We start from the raw sequence: 21,016 nt of genomic DNA on the forward strand, positions 1-21,016 counted from the left end.
CAAAAGCAAATCGAGAAGAAATCTATCGCAATGGAACGTCTTCTCTTTTTTAAAGTTCTCGTCTTCTACAATAAGACAATTTTTCCGAAGAATAACCAGAATGAAAAACTTACATAACTATAGGGTAGACAATGGTGCGCGTGTTAGGTTCGTCATGTTACAATCAGCAAAAACGTGATAATACGCGTCTCGTGTCCCACGAGACTTGTCTCGCACCGTTCGTATAGTCACGTTCGCCGCAACTCGGAACACGATGCGGCAATTATTGTAATAGAGTAATCGATCGAATAAATCTGATCGAAGCAAAGCAAAAAGGCATATGGTGTAATAAGATTTCTTGGATACGTTAGCCAGAAATACCGCGAGCGACGGAGGAATTCAATTCCCGTAGATCGGTGTCATCTGGCGTTACAACGATGATTAAAGTAATAGAGTGATTAATTGCATGGACGCATCGCATAGCGTTGCTCCATTAAAGAAAAATCTATTTTTCTTGCATAATACCAGACGGTAGTATCGGGCCATAATTCACATACATATACGTAACCTGCGTAATGATTATAACAGTAACAGAAGAAAAGTATCTTTATTCAGATATAGGTTTTATGAAATTATTTCTTCTTTATATTTTCTTTGAAAAAAAAAATGAGATAAATGAAATATACAAAGCGCTTCTTTATTGGAAAAGTCATATGAATCGTCAATAATGTCGACGTGACTCAAGTAACGAAACGCAATGATTTCTTGACCTTCTTTAGGAATGGAATTCTTAACCTTAACCCGTTAATTAGCGCTCTTTCAGCCGGGACATCGAGCAAGGAGAAACACTGATGCTATTTCCAATATCGCCGACACGTCTTTCGTAGCGAGACGTAACCGATTCGTTGGAAGGTTGAATTACGAACGAACACTCGACCTTAATCGCTTAAATTCATTCTAATTAATTTGAACGAAAAATTAAAAGGTGTGACATTTTCGACTGTTGTTTTAAAAGTTGCCAAGGAAAAACGACACTCTCTCGAATTTTTTGTTATTTCTAAATTGCAAAAATCTACAAGTATTGTACAAAAAAGTTAATACGTTCATAATCCGAGTTTTTTCTTATTACGGCTTGTACGAAAATGTATTGATAATGAATAAAAAATAAATAAAGATTAAAGAGAATTAGGAAGGTACAAGAATGATACAAAAATCAATGAAAATAATTTCAAAAAGAGAAAAGAAATGAAATAATTTAATTTAAAAAATCAAGACAAAAAAACGCGTTGGAATTTTTATAACTAACGGAACATCGAAGCAATCGATGAAATCTCGTAATTTTACACCACAAGATCAAGATTCAAGATAACGCAGAGATTCTAATCGCGTGCGAACACAATAGTACTCGTGTCACGATTGTAGAAACATTTTTCTATGATCGTCTCAGGCCATCTCTCTCGATGAGCTGTTCAAAGACGAAATTCGAAAAATTAGTACGAAATCGTAAGAGAGATTGAAACCCAATGATATCTAAGCGGATATCGAGTGTTCACTGGAAGCATTCATGTGAAACAACAAAAAATTAATAAAGGCCAACAAAAATTGAAATATCGTTAAATAAACATTCTCATCGATAAATTATCGTCTCGCTCGAACGCCATGTTCGACCTTCGATGTATTTTCGATATCATGCAAGATCACCGTCGATCATTTCCTATCTATTACAAAGCCTCGATCGTTCGGTAAACGGAAAGGGTGAGTAAGTGGTAAAGAGAGAAAAAGAAAAGAAAAAAAAAGGAAGGAACGTCGTATCGTCGAGGACGGGCCAATTAAGAGCAGAAGCGCGTCATCGTAAAATTGGAGAACAATTAATCTCGCTATGCCGAGTCTCTCTTATGAAAGTCTAAAAAGAGACCTTTATCGATGCTGTTAAAGAGGATGACGAGATGGAAGTTAGTTGCTTATATTGCATAAAACGTATACTAGTATTAATCAATTTTCTCTCTCTCTCTCTCTCTCTCTCTCTCTCTCTCTCTCTCTCTCTCTCTCTTTATCTGCCTCTTTCTTACTATTTGACTTAATCGAATCTTCAAGTCTAAACACTATTATAATTAATCCTGTTCGTTTTACATTTCAAATAGGTATTGAGCTCGGATAAATACTGTCTTCTCTCGTCCTTTCTCTCTTTTTTTATTTACGATCAAACTAAATTATTTCAACTGATCGATTATACGACATGCAGGAAATGCATTATGTAAATTAATTGTATCGCGTTCGAGAAGTTATCGGATAGGAAGACAAGTAAGATCACGTGCATCGATTCGTTTGCGATTTAGGAGCGCGTTCCATATAATTAGCTATTCGTGACTTTGCTTACTAGAACGTCATGTGGCTAGTTAGCATGAATTCGTACGACGAAACGCGTATCTAATTTACTGTGACGAAAAGGCCATACTTTTTCCTAAGAAACAGGTGGGGAATGAGAGGAAAATGTAGCAAGGATAGAAGAAATATCATTGATAAAGTGCTAATGAAGGCTAACCAGTGTAGTATCGTAATGAAATCGATATTATTCGAGAAGTAATTAATCTTGAATAATTTCCATTCAGTTATGGATATATTACGATCATACTTCGAGGAAGGATGCGGAAACCTTTTGAGACCGGATATATAGACCGAACAAACTCCAAGAATCAAGATCATTTGCGAAGATCACTGAATGAATAAAAAATAAATAAATGTTTATTTGCTTAGTTAGATGGAAAAACTCAAAGCCATATGATTATTTATGTTCATCAGGAAGGATCTTTTTGTAAAAAATTATTAAGAATAGCTAATAAGAATTAAATAAAAAAATGAAGGGAGACACAAGATCAACGAATCATCTTTGAAAAAACATGCTTCTGTATATACATATGATGCAGAGGGGGAAGAAAGAGAAGATATAGGAAAAACGGCTAATGAGCAGACCACGTTTGAAGGTGACGTCTTAACCTCATAAAAGGTGCATTCATAATTACGCCTTCGGCGGATAACTCCGCCTTCCTTAATAAACCAGCAATTTACTCTCTGTGCGTCACGCGCATTGAGTGTCCATGAGCTGAATCTTTCTTTTAGCGGAAACTCGAAGTGTCCACTTCCGGTGGTTAGAGTAATATCATTTTTTCATGGGAGTTTATTAATAAAATGCGCCTTTGATCTTAAGTGCTATTGATAATCAAAATAATGTCTCCAAGTCGATTCGATTAGAAACAAAAAGGTATAATTTGCTTCTTCTAAAGCACCACCAATAGAGAACAAGTTTGTGTTATACTTTAATTGAAACACCCTGTATATCCTGGTGTAGAAAACATTGATTCCAGTTCGCAGGTGAACGCTCTTATAAATCACATTACAACGATTCCGGCGTATCAAGGATTGTTCGAGTGTGTACGTGGTTCAAGGTGGAACATACTACAAACTGTTTGGGACACGCATGATCTGGTTCGTAATACACGTTTACTTTAAGTTAAGGATTGTTCGTATGTAGGATCGATCCTATACACTAATATTTCTTCACGATCAATACATTTTCGTACGTATATAATCGTATATAATTATATACGTATAGTTCTAAAAATATCGATACAATAATTTCAAAAATTGTCGAGCATAAATAGAACAAATAATTTAACGAGTTCAAGATTGATCATGCGAATGATTCGAGGACGTTCATTTAGTGTGACGAGCCAATTTTTCATTTCTTATTCGCATGGAACAATATCTCGACTCGTGTCACATTCCGCTTCACTAATTACATGTTACCATTACCTTGATAATTTTTAATTGTTCATTGCTAATCAAATGATTCAGAAATTTATCATAGTTGCATATTTTATTAGATCCAGCTAACTATGTGAAACGGTCTATTTGAGAAAAAACTTATTCAACCTGTGATAAACTTGAAGTGATCTGGATTTGCGTAACATGAAATTCCATTAAGCGCGTACTACATATTCGAACATTGATTACGTCATAGTTATCGTCATCGTCATCGTCATCATCATAATAATAATTTTAGAATATGCAACGACCGATAAATAATACTTTCAAAAACATACTTTCAAAATATGAATATCGGATATATTCATATTTTGCTCTCAACCTCTTCTTCTCTTTGATTATGAAATATAAATTAAATTATGGATACTCCTATAAATGAAAAGAAAATATATATTGATTTTACTATGTCTAAATAAAAAGTGAATTACGTTCAACATTAATCAAAATATTTAAGAATTTAATCAGCCATATTTTTTTCTTTATAAGTTAAAAAAATTGGAAATTTTAAAGTAAATTGATCGCTCAAAATAATTTTCCTAATATAATACATTATTATCATAAATGATACTATGTTTGCAATTATAAATAGTGTCATTTATTTAAGTATATAAATAACACCAAACGATAAAGTAGAGAGCATAAGAGATCCCTATACTTACCATCTCGTTATTCCACAATATTTGTCGGTAATACAGAAAACATTATTTAGTAATGGTAAGATCGTAACTTTGTACAGTCATACTTTCAACTTTTCCACTAGATAGCATCATGTTATCGTTCTTATACACAATCATGACTACAAATACTCCTCTCGTCGAATAGATAATTTTTATCTTATTAATTACAATTAGTTAAAAAAACAATATTTCACGGTATTAACTATAAGTAAATAAAATTTTAAATTATAAATTTTAAGTTGTATGTATATATATGCATATATAGAAATGAATATATTAAATCAATTCTTACGAACGGAACATGATATTACAAACATTCTAGAAAAACATAATTATAACTGAACTATGATGCATTATATATGACTAATAAAATACTCACGAATCTCGAATTATCTCGCATATACGAGCAAATAATAATCGACGAAGAATTTCTGGTTTATGATTTTTCGATGACTTACATAAAAATTAGTTTTTACAATTACTACGATGTATTTAGTACATAACTAACACTTTTACATTTTAGATTATTACATATTTACAATTATTAGCTCGTTAACATCGCAACAATCCTAACTTTATCCTTTTGTCTCACCAAGTAGAGTTCTTAGCAAGTACATTCGTAACATCGTCATTAATTACTTCTATTAAAGAGTAAGTTATCTTTTCTCTGTTACAATTAACGATAATTCGAGAAAAGAAGTTCTCATTTTTCCAGAATAACCTTGACTTTCATGACGCGTGATTATGAGACGAAACAGATTCTATCTTCCTAAAAGTTATTCGACGTGTAGGTACATGGGACTGATGAAATAAAAAGAGCGGACATTAAAAAAAGAAATCAGCTTGTTACTTAATCGGTGTGATGTTTAAGAACTTGCAGGAACCGTAATCTCGTTGTTCATTACATAATCAGAAAGAAAAGTGTTATGTTAGTTTAAATTGAAAAATCATGTACTCAGCAAAAGAATTCGATGTATTCTGAAGGTTCCTGTGGTCTTTTTTATAAGTTCATTTATAATCTGAAGCTTCGAAATTATTTTATTATTAGGTAATTACGTTTCACTCAAATATGGATGTGTATATTTATTTATGTACTTATTTTTGTATGCGTGTATATATATAGAAAGTTTTTAGAATAACAAAGAACTTGTAGATGTGTACAATACATACATATACTTATGAGCATTCATTTAAAAATCGAGTTTCACTTCTCATTTACGTAGAAAACGACGAAAGAACAAAAATAGAAGAAAAAAGATAAAAGGATGAAAATCTCGTTTCCAACTTTCGCGATTATCATGCGACGCCTTCCGCCTTGTTGATGTAATGTACCGTGAATATTTCGTTTAAGTCTACTTTATAATATATAAATATAATATATTCATATATTATATAAATATAATATATTCATACATTATATAAGTATAAAATATTTATATTAAGTGTTTATGGATATACATTGTAAAATGTCATTCTTGTTAACAACCTCAACTTGAGCTAATATATAACATAAATCCTTGAAAGGAGAATAATTGAATTTTGTTCGAGAATATTTTTTCGAAGGCTATCGAACAATCAAATGACATTCTTTACTTCCTGCACTTAACTTTGCCTACGAAATCATTGTAATCATAAAAAATATATTCGTCCAATATCTTTTAAATCGATGCTCGAATTTTCCTCTTTCTTTTTTTCTTATGACGATCTTCAGATTTGAATGTATCTATAATCTCGAGGATCGCCCTTGTAAATATTCTCGCTCTACGCATAATTTTCTAGTGAGATCGTGTAATACCAATAATGTGCTTACATATTTTCCCACGTTTTCATTGCTAACAAACGTGACTTTATAATAAGAGCTCTGTATAATGTTATGTAATCTTCAATAAGAAAAAGAAGATAAAGATGAAAGAAATAAATGTAAACGTTTATTTAAATTTTGCTGAGTAAAAATCATTATAAATATGAAATTATTAATAAAAAAAAATAGAATGGAAATAGGACAAACAAATTTAATAATATCATAAGCCTTTATTTAAATTTGATTGAATAAATCATAAATATTAAATCATTGAAACGGATAGAATAATAATAAGAAAAAATTATCCAATTATATCATAATCGTACAAATTTGTCAAGTGATAAAGTTATAATAAATATAAAATCATTCATAAAAATAATACAATGAGAATAAACGAAAACAATTCACCGATATCATTAATGTTTATTTAAATGTTGTCGAGTAAAACTTACAATAAGTAATTTGATAAGATTGAATAATCAAGAATAAACAGATTCTCACCGTATTAGAAAAAATGTTTGAGGAGAACCGATGAATAACGAAGATATAAATGTATTCTTTAATGTTTATTATTCAACGAATAACAAGATGTTTAGAGAAAAGGAAAGGACAAGACATTCGTCCGAAACGGAAAAGGACAGTAATAATAAACGCACCGTTGCATCGTGTGTAAATGGTGTGCTGAAGATTCAAGCGTACTTGAACCCAGAATCGCGGCCGGTACGTGAGACCTGTACGATCGTGGTGGGAGCGTTATCTCTCGATGAGATTAGCCACTGTCGAAACCCAACCTACACGAGAACGAGGCCTACGCTTTTCAACGGAGGCACTTTGCATGTTCATTGCGTTCTTAAATCGTGTTTTTTATGATTTGCCATTAAAACTACTTATTCCCAATACGAAAAATTACACGATCTATCTTTCTCTACCTTTCTCTTTCTCTCTCTCTCTCTCTCTCTCTCTCTCTCTCTCTCTCTCTCACTCTCTTTCTTTGCTATTTCTTTCTGTAACCAGCTAATTTAATTTCACGGTCGTTCTCTTTATAAATTTACGTCTTACCGGAATAAGTGAGTTCCTACGATGGCAACGAAACGAAACTGAATTATCGTGCTCGACTATGTGCACGGAGAACAAAATCTTTTTCATTTTTAAAATTACACGATATCTGGTATTGAGCGAGTTGAATCTTTCAAATCAAATTTGAAAAATTAGATTGAAATTGATCGTTCGGTATATAGGTAATATATAAAATATAACGCGTGTAGAAATTTTAATGCATTGAAACAATCAAGGACTTTTAAACTAGCCTAGACGATTCTCTCAGTCAGGTATATAGGATAAACATACATTCCAGATCGTGAGACAATCCTCGTTGTGACTTGTAAATAGGCGCGGTTGGTTGTTTATACTTTGCATTTTACGATGAGACGATTAGTCACATAATTTGATTGTCCATGCAAACCCGCAGTCATATGCGTTCGTCTTGGATAATGTACGAGAAGTTTGTAAAAAGAATTGAAGTAATATCAAAAGAAACCTTGAAAAATAATATCAATAAAATTGAGAAAAAAGATTCGACACGAATCGTTGTACTTCGTGTGAGATCAATGCGAAAAGATAAAATCATGTAATTAGATGGTACGGTTATGTGAACGATGAATCATCTGCTAACACATAAAATTACAGTGAAAGACTCAAATCGCAAAATAATTTGCAAGGATTTAACTTATTGATGTTTCATTCATTTTCTTTTCTTTTATGGATTGAATGAATGATATAAATGATATAGAACGAATGATATAATCAGATGAATCAACGATAAATAGACGTGAAAATTCCACCTAAAAACAAAATTGATAATTTCAAATCATTACGTCACGAAAGAATAAAACAAAGTCTGATCAACACGTATCTTCTGTGATTCCAAGCGTAAATATCTAGCCTCTTTGATACTTTCTTGTCTGAACTCACCTTGATATCGTTTAGGTAGATCGAGCAGAACGATTAATGATGATTGTCCTGGAAACGTGATCGACATCTTACTATCATTGTATCTATGTTGCAATAAACCTTCGATATAATAATAATTACATAAAAAGACTTAAAATAAATAAAACTTCTATATTTTAAATCTAGTAATATGATATATATATATATATATATATATATATATATATATATGTATATATATTATATATATTAGAATTCGATCCATTGAATAATCTATAATAGTATTTTTATCTCCTCATTAAGTAAGAAAAGGAGGTCAACGATGACTCATGTTTATCAATACTTATACGAAAATAACTTCAAAATTTCTATTAACATGAGTCGGAAAAGAGTTCCTCGGCAGTAAGGCGCGTGCTACCGTAAACAATGGCAGTCTTTCAAAGTATCAGTCGAGCGGCCGTTGTCAACGTGAGAACTCAAAGCTGTCGCAATCAACGAGTTAGTCCTCTTCTCTCGTCTCATCCACGACTCTTTGTCATTTACTTCTACTTACTTTAGCCCTCTTCTTCTCCGCTTCATCTTTTTCTTCGTAGGACAGCGTCTCGTCTTTGACGGAACGAACAAGGAGAAAAACTGTATGGATCCTGGAAGGTGTGAGTAATACGCATCTCCCCACCTTCCATACCACGGATGACCTCCTAGTGGTTGCGTTCGAACTACCTCACAGGAATAAATGTACATTTGCCGGCAGACACGAGGCTTTTAGTGACGACTTGACGAAACGCGTCGACCGTGTGCTGCGTCTTCTTCTTCGACGTGTCAAGATTCCTAAAGGAGGTGCTAAGAAGATAATTTTCGAGGTCGATTCGGGACCGACTGATGATCATCGGTTGTGAACATTCACCCTGAGATATTGAGTGCAGATAATGGAACTTGTACGATGGTCAACGTCCGGTATTGTTGTAAGTTCAATTATATAATCTATTAATTTGAATTTGATTTATTGACGATTATAGCAATGATCTAATTGTAAGTCGAAGTAACATTTCTAAAGAAATTTCTGTTTGTTGTCTAAGTTCAAGTTCAATTATTTTCTGAGATTTAAGCTTCTAAAATTTAAGCTTTTAAGATCATATATTTAATTTAGTAATCCTTTAAAACATTAAAGCTTATCACAAGAGCATTGCTTCCCTATATAATAAGATTATTTTCATTATATTTTTTATGAGTAGAATGAAATTTATGTAGCACAAGAAATAATAATCCTCCGACAGTTAACATTGTAAACAATAAGACTAATGAATCTTTAACCTAATTTCGTATTACTATTACCTGTATGTATGAGCATAAGGAGTTGCCGTGTTTCATGGTGAAAAGGAAATACGTAACGCCAAGACGTAACAAGTGACCGTGAAGTCAACAGATGAATTGCATGTAAACGCCTTACTCACGACGTAACTAAATGATATAAAATAATGCTGCAATTTTTATACTTTAATTTGTCAAGGTCAAATCGTATTCTTTCTTAGATTCTTTAAAGATAGGGAAAATGTATAGCAAAAAAACATTTCTACTTCTGATCTACTCTTTGTAAATCAAGGACAAACAATAACGATCAATCGAGCTGTTTTCAACATGTTTAGGTTCTTCATCCTCTACGAAAAAATAGAAATGAATCAATTGCTTCTTTAATTATTATTATCCTTCATTCTAATGTTGTTCCATCATCATGTTTTCCTTGTTAATCGGGAAACAAAAATAGGATTAAATTCGTTAATAGCATACGTTTCATTTTTTCAGATGTCGTCCACAGCGCTATTTCTCTTTCTCTTATCGTTTGTAAGCGCACAATTGGATCTGCGTGAGTCAAATGGCGACGGATTTGGACGTCAACTTCCTTCAAACGAATTGGATTACCGAAATATTTTAGCGAGATTAGATTTTCTCGGTGCTGAACGATGCAGTGCAAATGTAGCTGCTCAGTGGGGCTATGAAACCGACATCAACGAATATACACAATTGCAAGCAGTAAGATTTAAATTACAATTTATTATATTTAGCTTATATGTATTTCTCATTTCATTGAATTATCAACGAAACTTTTTCTATCCTATACCTTGGATTCCTTTCAAAACTTCGACATCGATCGTCCTACATATGGACGATCACCCGCATGCATTCGAAACTTTGGAAATAATACGATAATAAATTTCGGGGCTAACACGTACCACTCGTATTTTTACGTTGCAATAACTTTTAATGCGAAATAGTTTTACTAGGAAAAGAAGAAAAGGAGAGAAGAAGAGAGAGAGAGAGGGGGAGAGAGAGAGAAAGAGAAACTATGTAATATCGTAAATCATCCGTTAGCATATCTCTCATTGTATTTATTAACCATCTTAAAGCAATAAATTTTAGGTGGCTAAGATTGAAAGGAGTTAAATTTCAACGTGCGTCCGAAGTACCGTGGAAAATAAGCCATCTGCTCGTATCTTCGCCGAAAAGACCTCGACCTCCTCTCTCTCTCTCTCTCTCTATCTCTCTTTCTCGTTCCTCATCCTTCAAGAAATTTGCGCGCGTGTCTGGTCTTATACATATTCCTTAAGTCCATAGTAAATCGTAATTTCGTGTACGATAGATTTCTATGACACAGCAGGCAGACTAGCATTGTACAAGAAAGGCCAAACGCCTTCGTGAGAAATGTTCTCATGTTTTACTATTGTTATCAATCCCAAACGATCGTGCATTGTACAATCAAGTAATCTCTCTCTCTCTTCCTCTCCCTCTTTCTCTTTCTCTCTCTTTCTCTCATACATCAAAAATCATACCCGCCTTTTCAACGTGTTGAGAATGTGAAATCCGATGAACGTGACTCCGGTGTGATGAAGTTAAAAGTTACGATAATTAAGTGCCTCTGCTTATGTTAGTGCGTACAAAAAAAATAGCAGCAATAATGGTTAGTGGGAGTAAGTCTTCTCATTTTTTTTCTTCTCTTACATCCGTCGTATTTTAATCGATATTAAGATAGAAATCGAACAGATACAATTATCAATTTATTTAAATAATTTATAAAAAATAATATACGAAATAATGTGGAAAATATATCTCCACCATATTCATTATTGTTTTCCATTGTACTTATATGATTTCACTGGTCTTCCCTCGGCGAGAATTTCATCGTCATCTCATTAGTGAATCTAAATAACTTGTCATTGTTTTGTATAAGATAACACACAATTATTCTCTTTTTCTTAAATTCAGAAGTTTACTTAATATCCAGAAATAAACTCTTTATTATAAGTTTTGCAATTCATTTTAGTAGAGAAAAAACTTAAATGTTATTCGTTTTTTCTTCGAAACTTTATTTATCTCGAAAGCCTTTTACTTTCATATTACGTACAATCTCCGCTTCCCTGTATGTACTAAATTCACGAAGAAGTGCAACGATAAGGTTATTATCTCTAACGGTAAACCAGAATTTCCCGACAGGCGACTCCGTTCGGTTATGCGTGAGCTACGATCTTTAAATGAATTAACAACACGGAACGCTTTTTTTTATATTCACCAAATGATGAATGATCATACGAGGAAGAAAGGCTTGATCGGTGAATATGTTATAAAATTATAAGACACTTACGCTCGGTGAAATCGAAGATGTAACGATTTTAAATCGTCAGTTAATATTTAAACTTTCTTTCGTGATTTATTACAGAAAAAGAACGGAAATACACGATGGAAGAGAGATAGATTAAATTATCTTAATTTCACAAGACTCACTGGGAATATTTAATATTTACTTATCGATTGATCTTTGTTTTTAGCTCGAAGCCCAGCAACTGTACGCTGATTTTCAAAATCAAGCTTGGCAGCTGATCTCTAGAATTGACACCAACAATATAAGGGATCCAATAATAAGACGTCGACTAAGATATCTCTCCGTAGTTGGTCCATCAGCTCTTCCTTTAGACCAATTAGACAGAGTAAGTTTTGTAATCAATGTACTTTCATTTCTTTAATAGAAGCAATAAAATGTACATTATTAAATACTCTTTGTCGTTGCAGTATAATCGAATAATTAACGATATGCTCGCAATTTACAATGGAGCGACCATATGCGCGTACAACGATCCGTTTAATTGTGGACTTCGTTTGTACCCAGGTAAGATAATATATAGCAATGTACTCTACTCATTTTGTTCCACATGGTTAAAATAAAAATTTTGCGAATAACAGAATTCAATCAATACAAGAATTCATCAAACTAATTTGAAAGACTACAAAAAGAAAATTTTCGCTACATTTTTTCAGCGTCATTAAATCAAAGAAATTCTAGAAGAAACTCGATGCAAAACATCTTCCGCTTCGTATAACGTCTATCTCTTATAGCTTCTATAGGTGTAAATTAATTATGTATCTTCGGTACTATCTTCCCATTTTCATCGCACAATTTCTTTACCTTTATATAATCCACAAACAATTTTCTCTCTTTTTCCAAGATATATATACAATTTAAATTAAAACGAATCGATTATCGTTTCTTGAAAAATCAAATTGTGCTAGTTATAGAAGTATTGATAAAAAATGATTTCTCATAGATCCTGAATTGTGAAAAGAATAAAATAAATTGGCTAATCTATCATCGTGAAAGTGAAAAATATAAACATAATCACGAATATAAAGTGAAAACTCATGACGACGAGCAATTGCATTAAATGAAAAAGTGTTAATTGTTTTATTTTGTATATTTACTTCGAAGATATCGCTGGAATCATGGCGAAAAGTCGAAATTGGGATGAACTGCAATACGTGTGGACGGAATGGAGAAGACGTAGCGGTGCTCCAATGAGAGATCTTTATCAGCAACTAGTAACATTAAACAACGAAGCAGCCAAATTAAACAGTAAGTTCTTTTATAGAAAATAATATAAATAAAAATTAAATATGAATAACGATTGTTATCCTATATAGATTTTTCGGATGCTGCACAGTATTGGATGTTCCCTTATGAATCTCTGGACTTTGAACAAGAAATTGAAAATGTATGGGAAATTATTAGACCACTTTATGAAGAACTTCATGCTTACGTTAGGAAAAAGTTGAGAGATTTATATGGGCCTGAAAAAATCAGTGGACACGCGCCACTTCCCTCTCACGTATTAGGTATAAACAATAATATATATTTATAGACGTTATTTAAATATAACATTTTAAGTTCATGATTATTGTAACATATATACAGGAAATGTATGGGCTCAATCATGGATGAACATCCAAGATATAACAATTCCTTACCCCGGTAAAAACTATTTAGATGTTACACCAGAAATGCAAGCTCAGGTATATACAATATACTTTCACAAATCGTTACTTTTTTTTAAACATTTAAATTTTATTCAACGAACATGCAGTACAATGAACAGTTATAAATACAGGGTTACACGCCGATAGATATGTTCCGAATCGGTGAAGAATTCTACTTATCCTTAAACCTGAGCGCTATGCCACCAGAATTCTGGGCAGGTAGCATTATCGTCGATCCCGGTAATCACCCCTTGATTTGTCAAGCCTCGGCATGGGATTTCTGCAATCGTCTAGATTACAGAATCAAGATGTGTACGAAGATTACCATGAAAGATCTCATCACCGTACATCACGAGATGGCTCATATTCAGTACTTTTTACGATACAGTGGACTTCCTCGTGAATTTCGAGATGGTGCTAATCCAGGTATTGAGATTATAAAATTGTCAAAAACATTAATATTTATATAAAAATTAAGAATAAATAAGATAATGCCGTTAGCATACATTAGAGCTATTTGACAAATTTTGTAAACTTTAAGTTTACACAAATAAATCCTATTTGCAATCGTAATTTATAATTTGAATCGAAATAATAGTTATGCAAGGAAAACAACATGAGTACACTCGAGCGAATTAAAACGGTCAACGTAACTGTCCAAGACACAACGGACGACACGCGATTACATAAACATCTCGTCCGTTCTATCTTCACTTCCGGTAGGCCCAGGGCTCTCGCTACACTACTGTTTTTACAAGTAATAGGGCGAAAGCGAGAGCCGAACGGATACGCTCGAGGTAGATTCGCGAGCTTCACGAATAAACTCGCTCTCATAGCGAACGGTCTACTAGCTAAGAGACGTTGGATGTTAAAATATTTTTATTACAGTATAATCACGCTTTCACCGTCGCAACGCTCGGTCGTTCGCCCTCACCGGAACGTACTGCCACCCGGTACACGGGAAATCGATTGAAAAAGTCAATATATCGAACTGGGTTTATATGAAATTTAGAAATCAAGCATAAAGAAATAGTACGATAATGTTAAATTCGTTAAGTCCAGAATTTATAATAACCTTCGATAATCGAACCGTGACGTTTATACAATAATTTAAGAATTTTATAACATATAGAACAAAGCATTTAAATAGGAAACACCCTATATATTGTATTTTTATCAGATTCGTTTTCGAGTAACTAATGAGCTAGAATTTTATTGAAATCTAATTTTATTACTTGGAAGAAAGAAAGTAAGGTTAAGGCTAATAATGTTTTATTACTCAATTGTCTCAGACAATCTAACGTAAACGATTGTATCTAAAAAATAGGCTTCCACGAAGCTATCGGTGAAGCTGTGGCACTGAGTGTAGCTACTCCGCGTCATCTTCAGACTTTGGGATTAGCAAACAAATACATCGACGAGCCTGCGGCTGATATTAATTATCTCTTTTCCTTGGCCATGGAAAAATTGGTCCTTCTTCCGTTCAGCCTCGCCGTGGACAAATGGCGATGGGACATTTTTCGTGGCTACATCAATCGAGAAGAATATAATTGTCACTGGCACAGATTGAAGGAACAATATAGCGGCGTGAAACCACCTGTCCTCAGATCCGAAGATGATTTCGACCCTGGTGCAAAGTATCACATTCCCGCTAATATTCCATATATTCGGTAAGTTTTAAAATTATTATTAACATAATATTCAATATATACACATATATGTTCACGCACGCATACACACATATATATCTGGTGACGTTCATACTTTTATTTTTAATCACATTATTATGTGATTTCAACACTATAACATCTACGATGTAAGTACCTACCTAAAGAGCATCAAAATCTGAAAGCGAATGATTTCACTTTCGATAGATGTATGTTTTCCTTTGTGCTTCGTTTTCACCAGAGTAGCGATCAACAGCCTTTCTCCTCGCACTTAAAACCTACATCTGATGTACGAGCTACGATAAATTTTGATCGGCTATCATTACTATTAATTTATTGTAGAAACGGAATATATAAAGTTCATCGCTGTCAAAGAATATTAAATTAGATTGCTATCCTTCGCCTTACTAATCCTATGAAAGTTTTTTACCATGTTAATAGTTGAACGTTAATAAGGAACATTTAATTAGGCAAATAGTAGCTTACATTTCATGAAAAGATTTCTAGAATATTATGCCAAATCAAATTGTCTACTTTTACTCACAATCGAGCGTGAAGGATATAATAGGGTGGTAATTGCGATTACATAATGAGTATATCATTAAAAGACATTCTCCTTTTCTCTTTGGTTTTATTCAAAAGAAGTGAAAAAGATGATACAAAAGACGCCGTTATGAAAAATATACAAACGTTTCCACATAGTGCACTCACCAAGTATGACTGTATCAAATGTATTATATTATTCCTTAGAAATTAAAGTGACATCATCGGCTACATCTACCAAAAATATAAGTGCCCTTTGAGAAAAGAATACTAATGTCATTCGCGTTCTTTTCTCAATACAAAAGAAAAAAAAGAAAGGCTCGACGAATAAATATCATCGACCATTGTTGCTCGAGCAAGAAAAAATTTGGACGTATTCTTGAGAGCAACCTTCTCAAAGATTTCTCACAAGAAGACGATCATCGTGGTCGGCGGTCCGCCATCGTCAAAAGAATAAAAAATATAATTTATGCATCTGAAAAAATTAAAAGCTCTCAGTAGGAATGTTCACCGTAACTGGATCCATAGTCACTGGATCCTTCGAAAGAACCACCGGATTCATGATGTACAGGTACCGGAACCGGTACTTTCACGGGAACCGGTACTGGTTTTTCTACTGGCACAGGAACCGGTTTAGATACATGAACGGGGACTGGTCGTTCGACTGGTACTTTAACGGGGTAAGGCACAGGCTTCTCGACTGGAACCGGTACAGGTTTTTCTACAGGGTAGGGCGCCGGTACTGGTACTTTAACATGTACAGGTACCGGTTTTTCGACTGGATAGGGCACAGGCTTTTCCACATGAACCTTGAAAGGATAAGGCACTGGTTTTTCTACTGGTACCGGTACAGGTTTTTCCACAGCCACCGGATATGGTTTCGGTACGTGTACGGGGTAGGGCCTCTCGACTGGGACTTCGACCGGAAACGGGATTGGTTTTTCCACTGGGAAGGGCGCTGGTACGTGGACTGGTACTTTTACCGTATATGGTACTGTCTTTTCAATCGGGAACGGTTGTGGCACTGGTACATTCACCGGATACGGTATCTTCTTTTCGACCGGATACGGTTGTGGTACATAAACTTTGTAAGGTACCGGCCTTTCGACCGGTACATGCACAGGATAAGGCACCTTCTTTTCCACTGGATACGGTTGTGGTATATGAACGGGCACCTTTACAAGAACCTTCACAGGTACAGGTATCTTCTTTTCGATCGGATATGGTTGTGGTACCGGTACTTTGACTGGATATGGAACTTCTTTCTCAACCGGGTAATGTACTTTCTTCTCTACTGGATAAGGGACTTTAACGTTTTTCACAATAGTTATTTGTTTGACCTTGCCACCGTCATCACCTCCATATCCACCTTCGTATCCACCTCCATAACCACCCGACGAAGAGATTTCGCCACCCCCATGATCACCACCACCATAACCGTTGTCATGGCCCTCATAACCACCCTCTAAATGACTGAGTCCGCGTTTGTCTTGTCGTTTCTCGGTATAAGCACTGTTGGCCTTATTCTCAGCTTCGGCGTCTTTATTTTTGATGATATTTTTCTCATTCTCTTCGCAAACCACCAAAGTCAGGAGGCCAAGAAAAAATATAATGTGCTGCGATAAATTGATTAGAAATTAGTTTTCTTCATTCTCGGGAATAATCAATAAAATATCAAAAGAACAATAAGTTTTAACTATCCATCGATTAGAGAATATGTAGAATATTGAAAACTCACCCAAATTCTCATGATTCTCAGTTCTCGCGCGGCCCAGCCAATGTCCAGAGTTTACTGAATACTTCCCCCGAAAGTAGCACCGTCTTTATAGACCGCTTTCCCCTGACATAAAACGGGGAGCCCCTCTGCACACTTGCGGAAAAGTGAAACACACCACGTCTGTTATACCGCGAACATTCTATTACACTCCGTAGACGTTCACGTAGACGCGTAGGCATTTTTCTAAATCTTAAATGCACGCGACGATGATTCCGTAACGCGCTTTGGTGCGTTTCCATTCTCGTTTTACTTCCCTTTCGAGCGATCTATCGAACGTTGCGTAAATGATATCTAGGAAGCCACTCGCGATTTTACTTAAAACGCAACAACCACCTCCTAATTGATTCTCTAATTTTTTACATTAGTACATAACTAATTTAACCATCTAAATCATTTCTATAATGTTCGAAATTGTAATGTTGTATTAGACAACCATGGATGATTTATTCCATTCTAACCGTCACGGAGCTATCGCCTAACTAATTTTCTAAATTATAGGTAAAGTATAATTGATTTAATCATCTTAACTATTTCTAGTATATTAGACTGGACAACTACATTTAAATATTATAATGTATTCCCCCAGCAATCTGTAGGACATTTAGATATCTTTCTTTTTTATTCTACGTTTTTGATCCGTTCCAAGCTTTTCGTATACATACATTCTCTTCGCTAAAAGTCTTTTTTTCCCTTTCCTCTCCTTTTCTGCTTCCCCTTCCCATTTCTCCATCTCTTCTTTCTCGTCTCCCTACTCTGATCACTTATACATATCTCCCAACTGTCTCGTGACGCGGCACACTTGCATTTAAGCATTCGCAACAGCATGGCTCTTCTCAACCGAAATGAGGAACTCAACTTTGATACAAAAGAGAGAGTCCTAGGAAGTAAACGCAAGGATAAATATAAAGAGTAGCAAGGGAAGGGATAGGGGAAAAGTTGAGTGATGCCAAGCGAGATGAAGAGCTATCTTTTATATTCCGATGTAATTCGTGACAGACGTTCTGGTTGTTCATAATTGTTCATTTATTTTTATCATGAATTTTCATATATAAATGTATTTTCATTTATCATTAATTCACGATGGTAAAACAATTTCGATAGTCCGTGAATAATTTGAGGAAATATAGAATGAAGCTAATTTTGTTCGAATAATTTTCTCATTTAACATAATAAAAAATTTTTTTTCATCAACAAACAATAACAAAATTCGCTTTATTACTTCTTACAGAACGGACTAAATCAAATGCGCAAGAATTATTTATTGGAGAAAGGTCAAAGAATTATTTCACAGAAATCATAGAAAAAAAATGAAACGTTCCATCTTTATTCGATACAAGTATAAAGTGCCAAAATATACATATGTCGTTTTTAACAAAGCATGTTAGTCTTTTCAATCTATCTTAAATTTATCGTAAAACCATGTAAGAGAATATAAAAATTTACGCAGCTTAACAATAAGAAATAATAAATTATTCGATAAATTCATCAAACTACTTATAATTTATCAACTTTTCAAGGACATATTCAAATTATAAGAAGCATCGTTTGTATTTTTACTATCCGTCGAATTGTTCCTACTCGCGAAAGCTTCTACGGAATGATGTCCATTTCTTTGCCTACCTAGCTTAACTGGCAGCGGGACTTGGACCCAATAAGGGAAAGGTTTCGGAACTGGTACAGGTACGCGTGCTTCATCGTAAATCTTGTAAGGCTTATCTACAGGGACTTTAATCGGTATTAGATACGGTTTAGACACTTCCACGGGTACAGGCTTTTCAACTGTGTAGGGTTTAGGTTGTGGTACCTTGACTGGTACTGGTACAGGTCTCTCCACTGGTACAGGATAGGGTGCATTTACTGGAACTTTGATTTTAATGGGATAAGGTTTATTTATTTCAACGGGATAAGGTCTTTGAACTTCGACGGGATAAGGTCTGGGTACTGGAACGGGGTATAGTCGATTTACAGTGACCTTGACAGGTACGGCAACCTTTTTTTCGACTTCGTAAGGTGTTGGTACTTTTACAGGTACTTTTACTTCGTACGGCACGGTCTTGTCTACAGTATACGGCTGTGGCACTGGTACCTTCACCTCCACCGGTATTTTCCTCTCAACGGTATATGGCTGTGGTACCGGCACCTCGACCTTGTACGGCACAGGTCTTTCGACCTTCACCTCGTAAGGCACCTGTTTCTCGACGTGATACGGTTCCGGTATCTCTACGGGCGTATTCACGAACACTTTCACGGGATAGGGTACCTTTTTCTCAACGGTGTAAGGTTGAAGTACAGGAACCTTAACTTCGTAGGGCACGTGTTTGTAAACTGTAAATGGTATTTTCTTTTCTACCGTCACTGGTACCGGTATCTTCTTCTCTACCGTGATCGTTTTAACTTTTCCATGTTGATGATCGCCTATCCACTCGCTTCCGAAACTTCTTTTCCAAAACTCCTGTCTTCCGATCCAGCTACTTCTGGAATGAGTCCAGTCATCAGTGTCAATTTCTGTATCAGATTCTATATCTTCGTCGTCTCCTAAATCGGAGTATCGAATACCCGAATATTCGTTACTAGTCTTCTCTTGACTTCCATCTTTTCTAATGCTCGAATATGATTCCCGAACTGTTTTTGATTCTGTAGTTGTGTTCCCACTTTCTAAAGCTTTCTCTACTGCCCTTTCCGCTGCCCTTTCAGCAGCTTTCTCTACTGCTAGTTCTGCTGCCCTCTCGAGATCTTCTTTTCGATTGGCCGAGGATGTTAAGACGGTTCCAAGACATAAGAAGGCGATCAGAATTTGTTCCTGTATTTTGGAATAGTGTTTCGTTAATTAACTACTATGAATAAGATAAATGTTTATAAAGTTCATATAGAAATGAATGTACCAGATGACTCATGATGAAATGAATCGAATCGATACTAGAGATCAATGTAAACTGAAACGAAACGGTGTGCTATCCGACTATTATTTATACACCTCGAACCACTTTCCCCAGTTAAACCTGCTGGACCTTTATAGTCCGTACAAGCTCGTGTTCATGACAATTATCCACGCCTAAATGGTCGCCATTATTTTTTCATGGGACTCTAATACTTGCAACGCTACCTGCCAAGTAACGAAGAGTAATATGTCTTTGAAAGTATTCGAAATTCTTTGAGCAAATAACTAGAAGCATGGATCCAGTAAAGAATTAGCTACGTGTGATAAATTGGTATTACCGAACTATTAATGGAAGACTGAAATTTTAAGTAAGGCAGGATCGAACAAAATCGTATTACGCATTTAATGCGTAAGGAAGAGATATATACATTTGTATACGTCGCTCCGCAATATTTTTTTAACCCATCAGTTTTATGACGACTACTTAAAAGTAATAATAATCCTGGCTAACGACAAAAGTATACGAATACTTTCTATGAGTCGTCGTAAAATCGATCGTACGTTTTGGTGAAGAACATCCGGTTTAAATAAGAATACTATCTATTTTTCTTAACGAATATTATC

The 21,016-nt window shown here is 34.6% G+C and overlaps 3 protein-coding genes across 5 annotated transcripts in view; 1 reads left to right on the forward strand and 2 right to left on the reverse strand.

Annotated features, from left to right (window-relative positions):
• Window positions 1–8,640: 8,640 nt before the first annotated feature.
• Window positions 8,641–21,016, forward strand: part of LOC124425713 (angiotensin-converting enzyme) — a 31,574-nt gene continuing 19,198 nt past the window's right edge. The window contains exons 1-11 of one of the 3 annotated variants that reach the window (XM_046966458.1): window positions 8,705–8,727; window positions 8,823–8,882; window positions 8,981–9,191; window positions 10,030–10,257; window positions 12,048–12,206; window positions 12,289–12,385; window positions 12,983–13,126; window positions 13,195–13,386; window positions 13,466–13,563; window positions 13,659–13,953; window positions 14,855–15,197. In XM_046966458.1, the coding sequence (XP_046822414.1) occupies window positions 9,156–9,191; window positions 10,030–10,257; window positions 12,048–12,206; window positions 12,289–12,385; window positions 12,983–13,126; window positions 13,195–13,386; window positions 13,466–13,563; window positions 13,659–13,953; window positions 14,855–15,197 (1,592 nt within the window). In that variant the 5' untranslated portion in view covers window positions 8,705–8,727; window positions 8,823–8,882; window positions 8,981–9,155. Of the gene's footprint in view, window positions 9,192–10,029; window positions 10,258–12,047; window positions 12,207–12,288; window positions 12,386–12,982; window positions 13,127–13,194; window positions 13,387–13,465; window positions 13,564–13,658; window positions 13,954–14,854; window positions 15,198–21,016 lie in introns of all 3 variants that reach the window. The other 2 variants (XM_046966450.1, XM_046966468.1) reach the window with 2 other exon arrangements.
• Window positions 16,232–17,487, reverse strand: LOC124428412 (repetitive proline-rich cell wall protein 2-like). Its single transcript, XM_046972385.1, has 2 exons — window positions 17,476–17,487; window positions 16,232–17,353 (listed from the first exon to the last, which is right to left on the reverse strand). The coding sequence occupies exons 1-2, from the start codon at window positions 17,485–17,487 to the stop codon at window positions 16,232–16,234; spliced, it is 1,134 nt and encodes a 377-aa protein (XP_046828341.1).
• On the reverse strand, window positions 19,019–20,408 carry LOC124432654 (tetra-peptide repeat homeobox protein 1-like). Its single transcript, XM_046981694.1, has 2 exons — window positions 20,397–20,408; window positions 19,019–20,314 (listed from the first exon to the last, which is right to left on the reverse strand). The coding sequence occupies exons 1-2, from the start codon at window positions 20,406–20,408 to the stop codon at window positions 19,019–19,021; spliced, it is 1,308 nt and encodes a 435-aa protein (XP_046837650.1).

This window comes from Vespa crabro, chromosome 1 (genome assembly GCF_910589235.1).
Source record: "Vespa crabro chromosome 1, iyVesCrab1.2, whole genome shotgun sequence".
In the NCBI taxonomy this organism is placed as follows: Eukaryota; Metazoa; Arthropoda; class Insecta; order Hymenoptera; family Vespidae; genus Vespa; species Vespa crabro.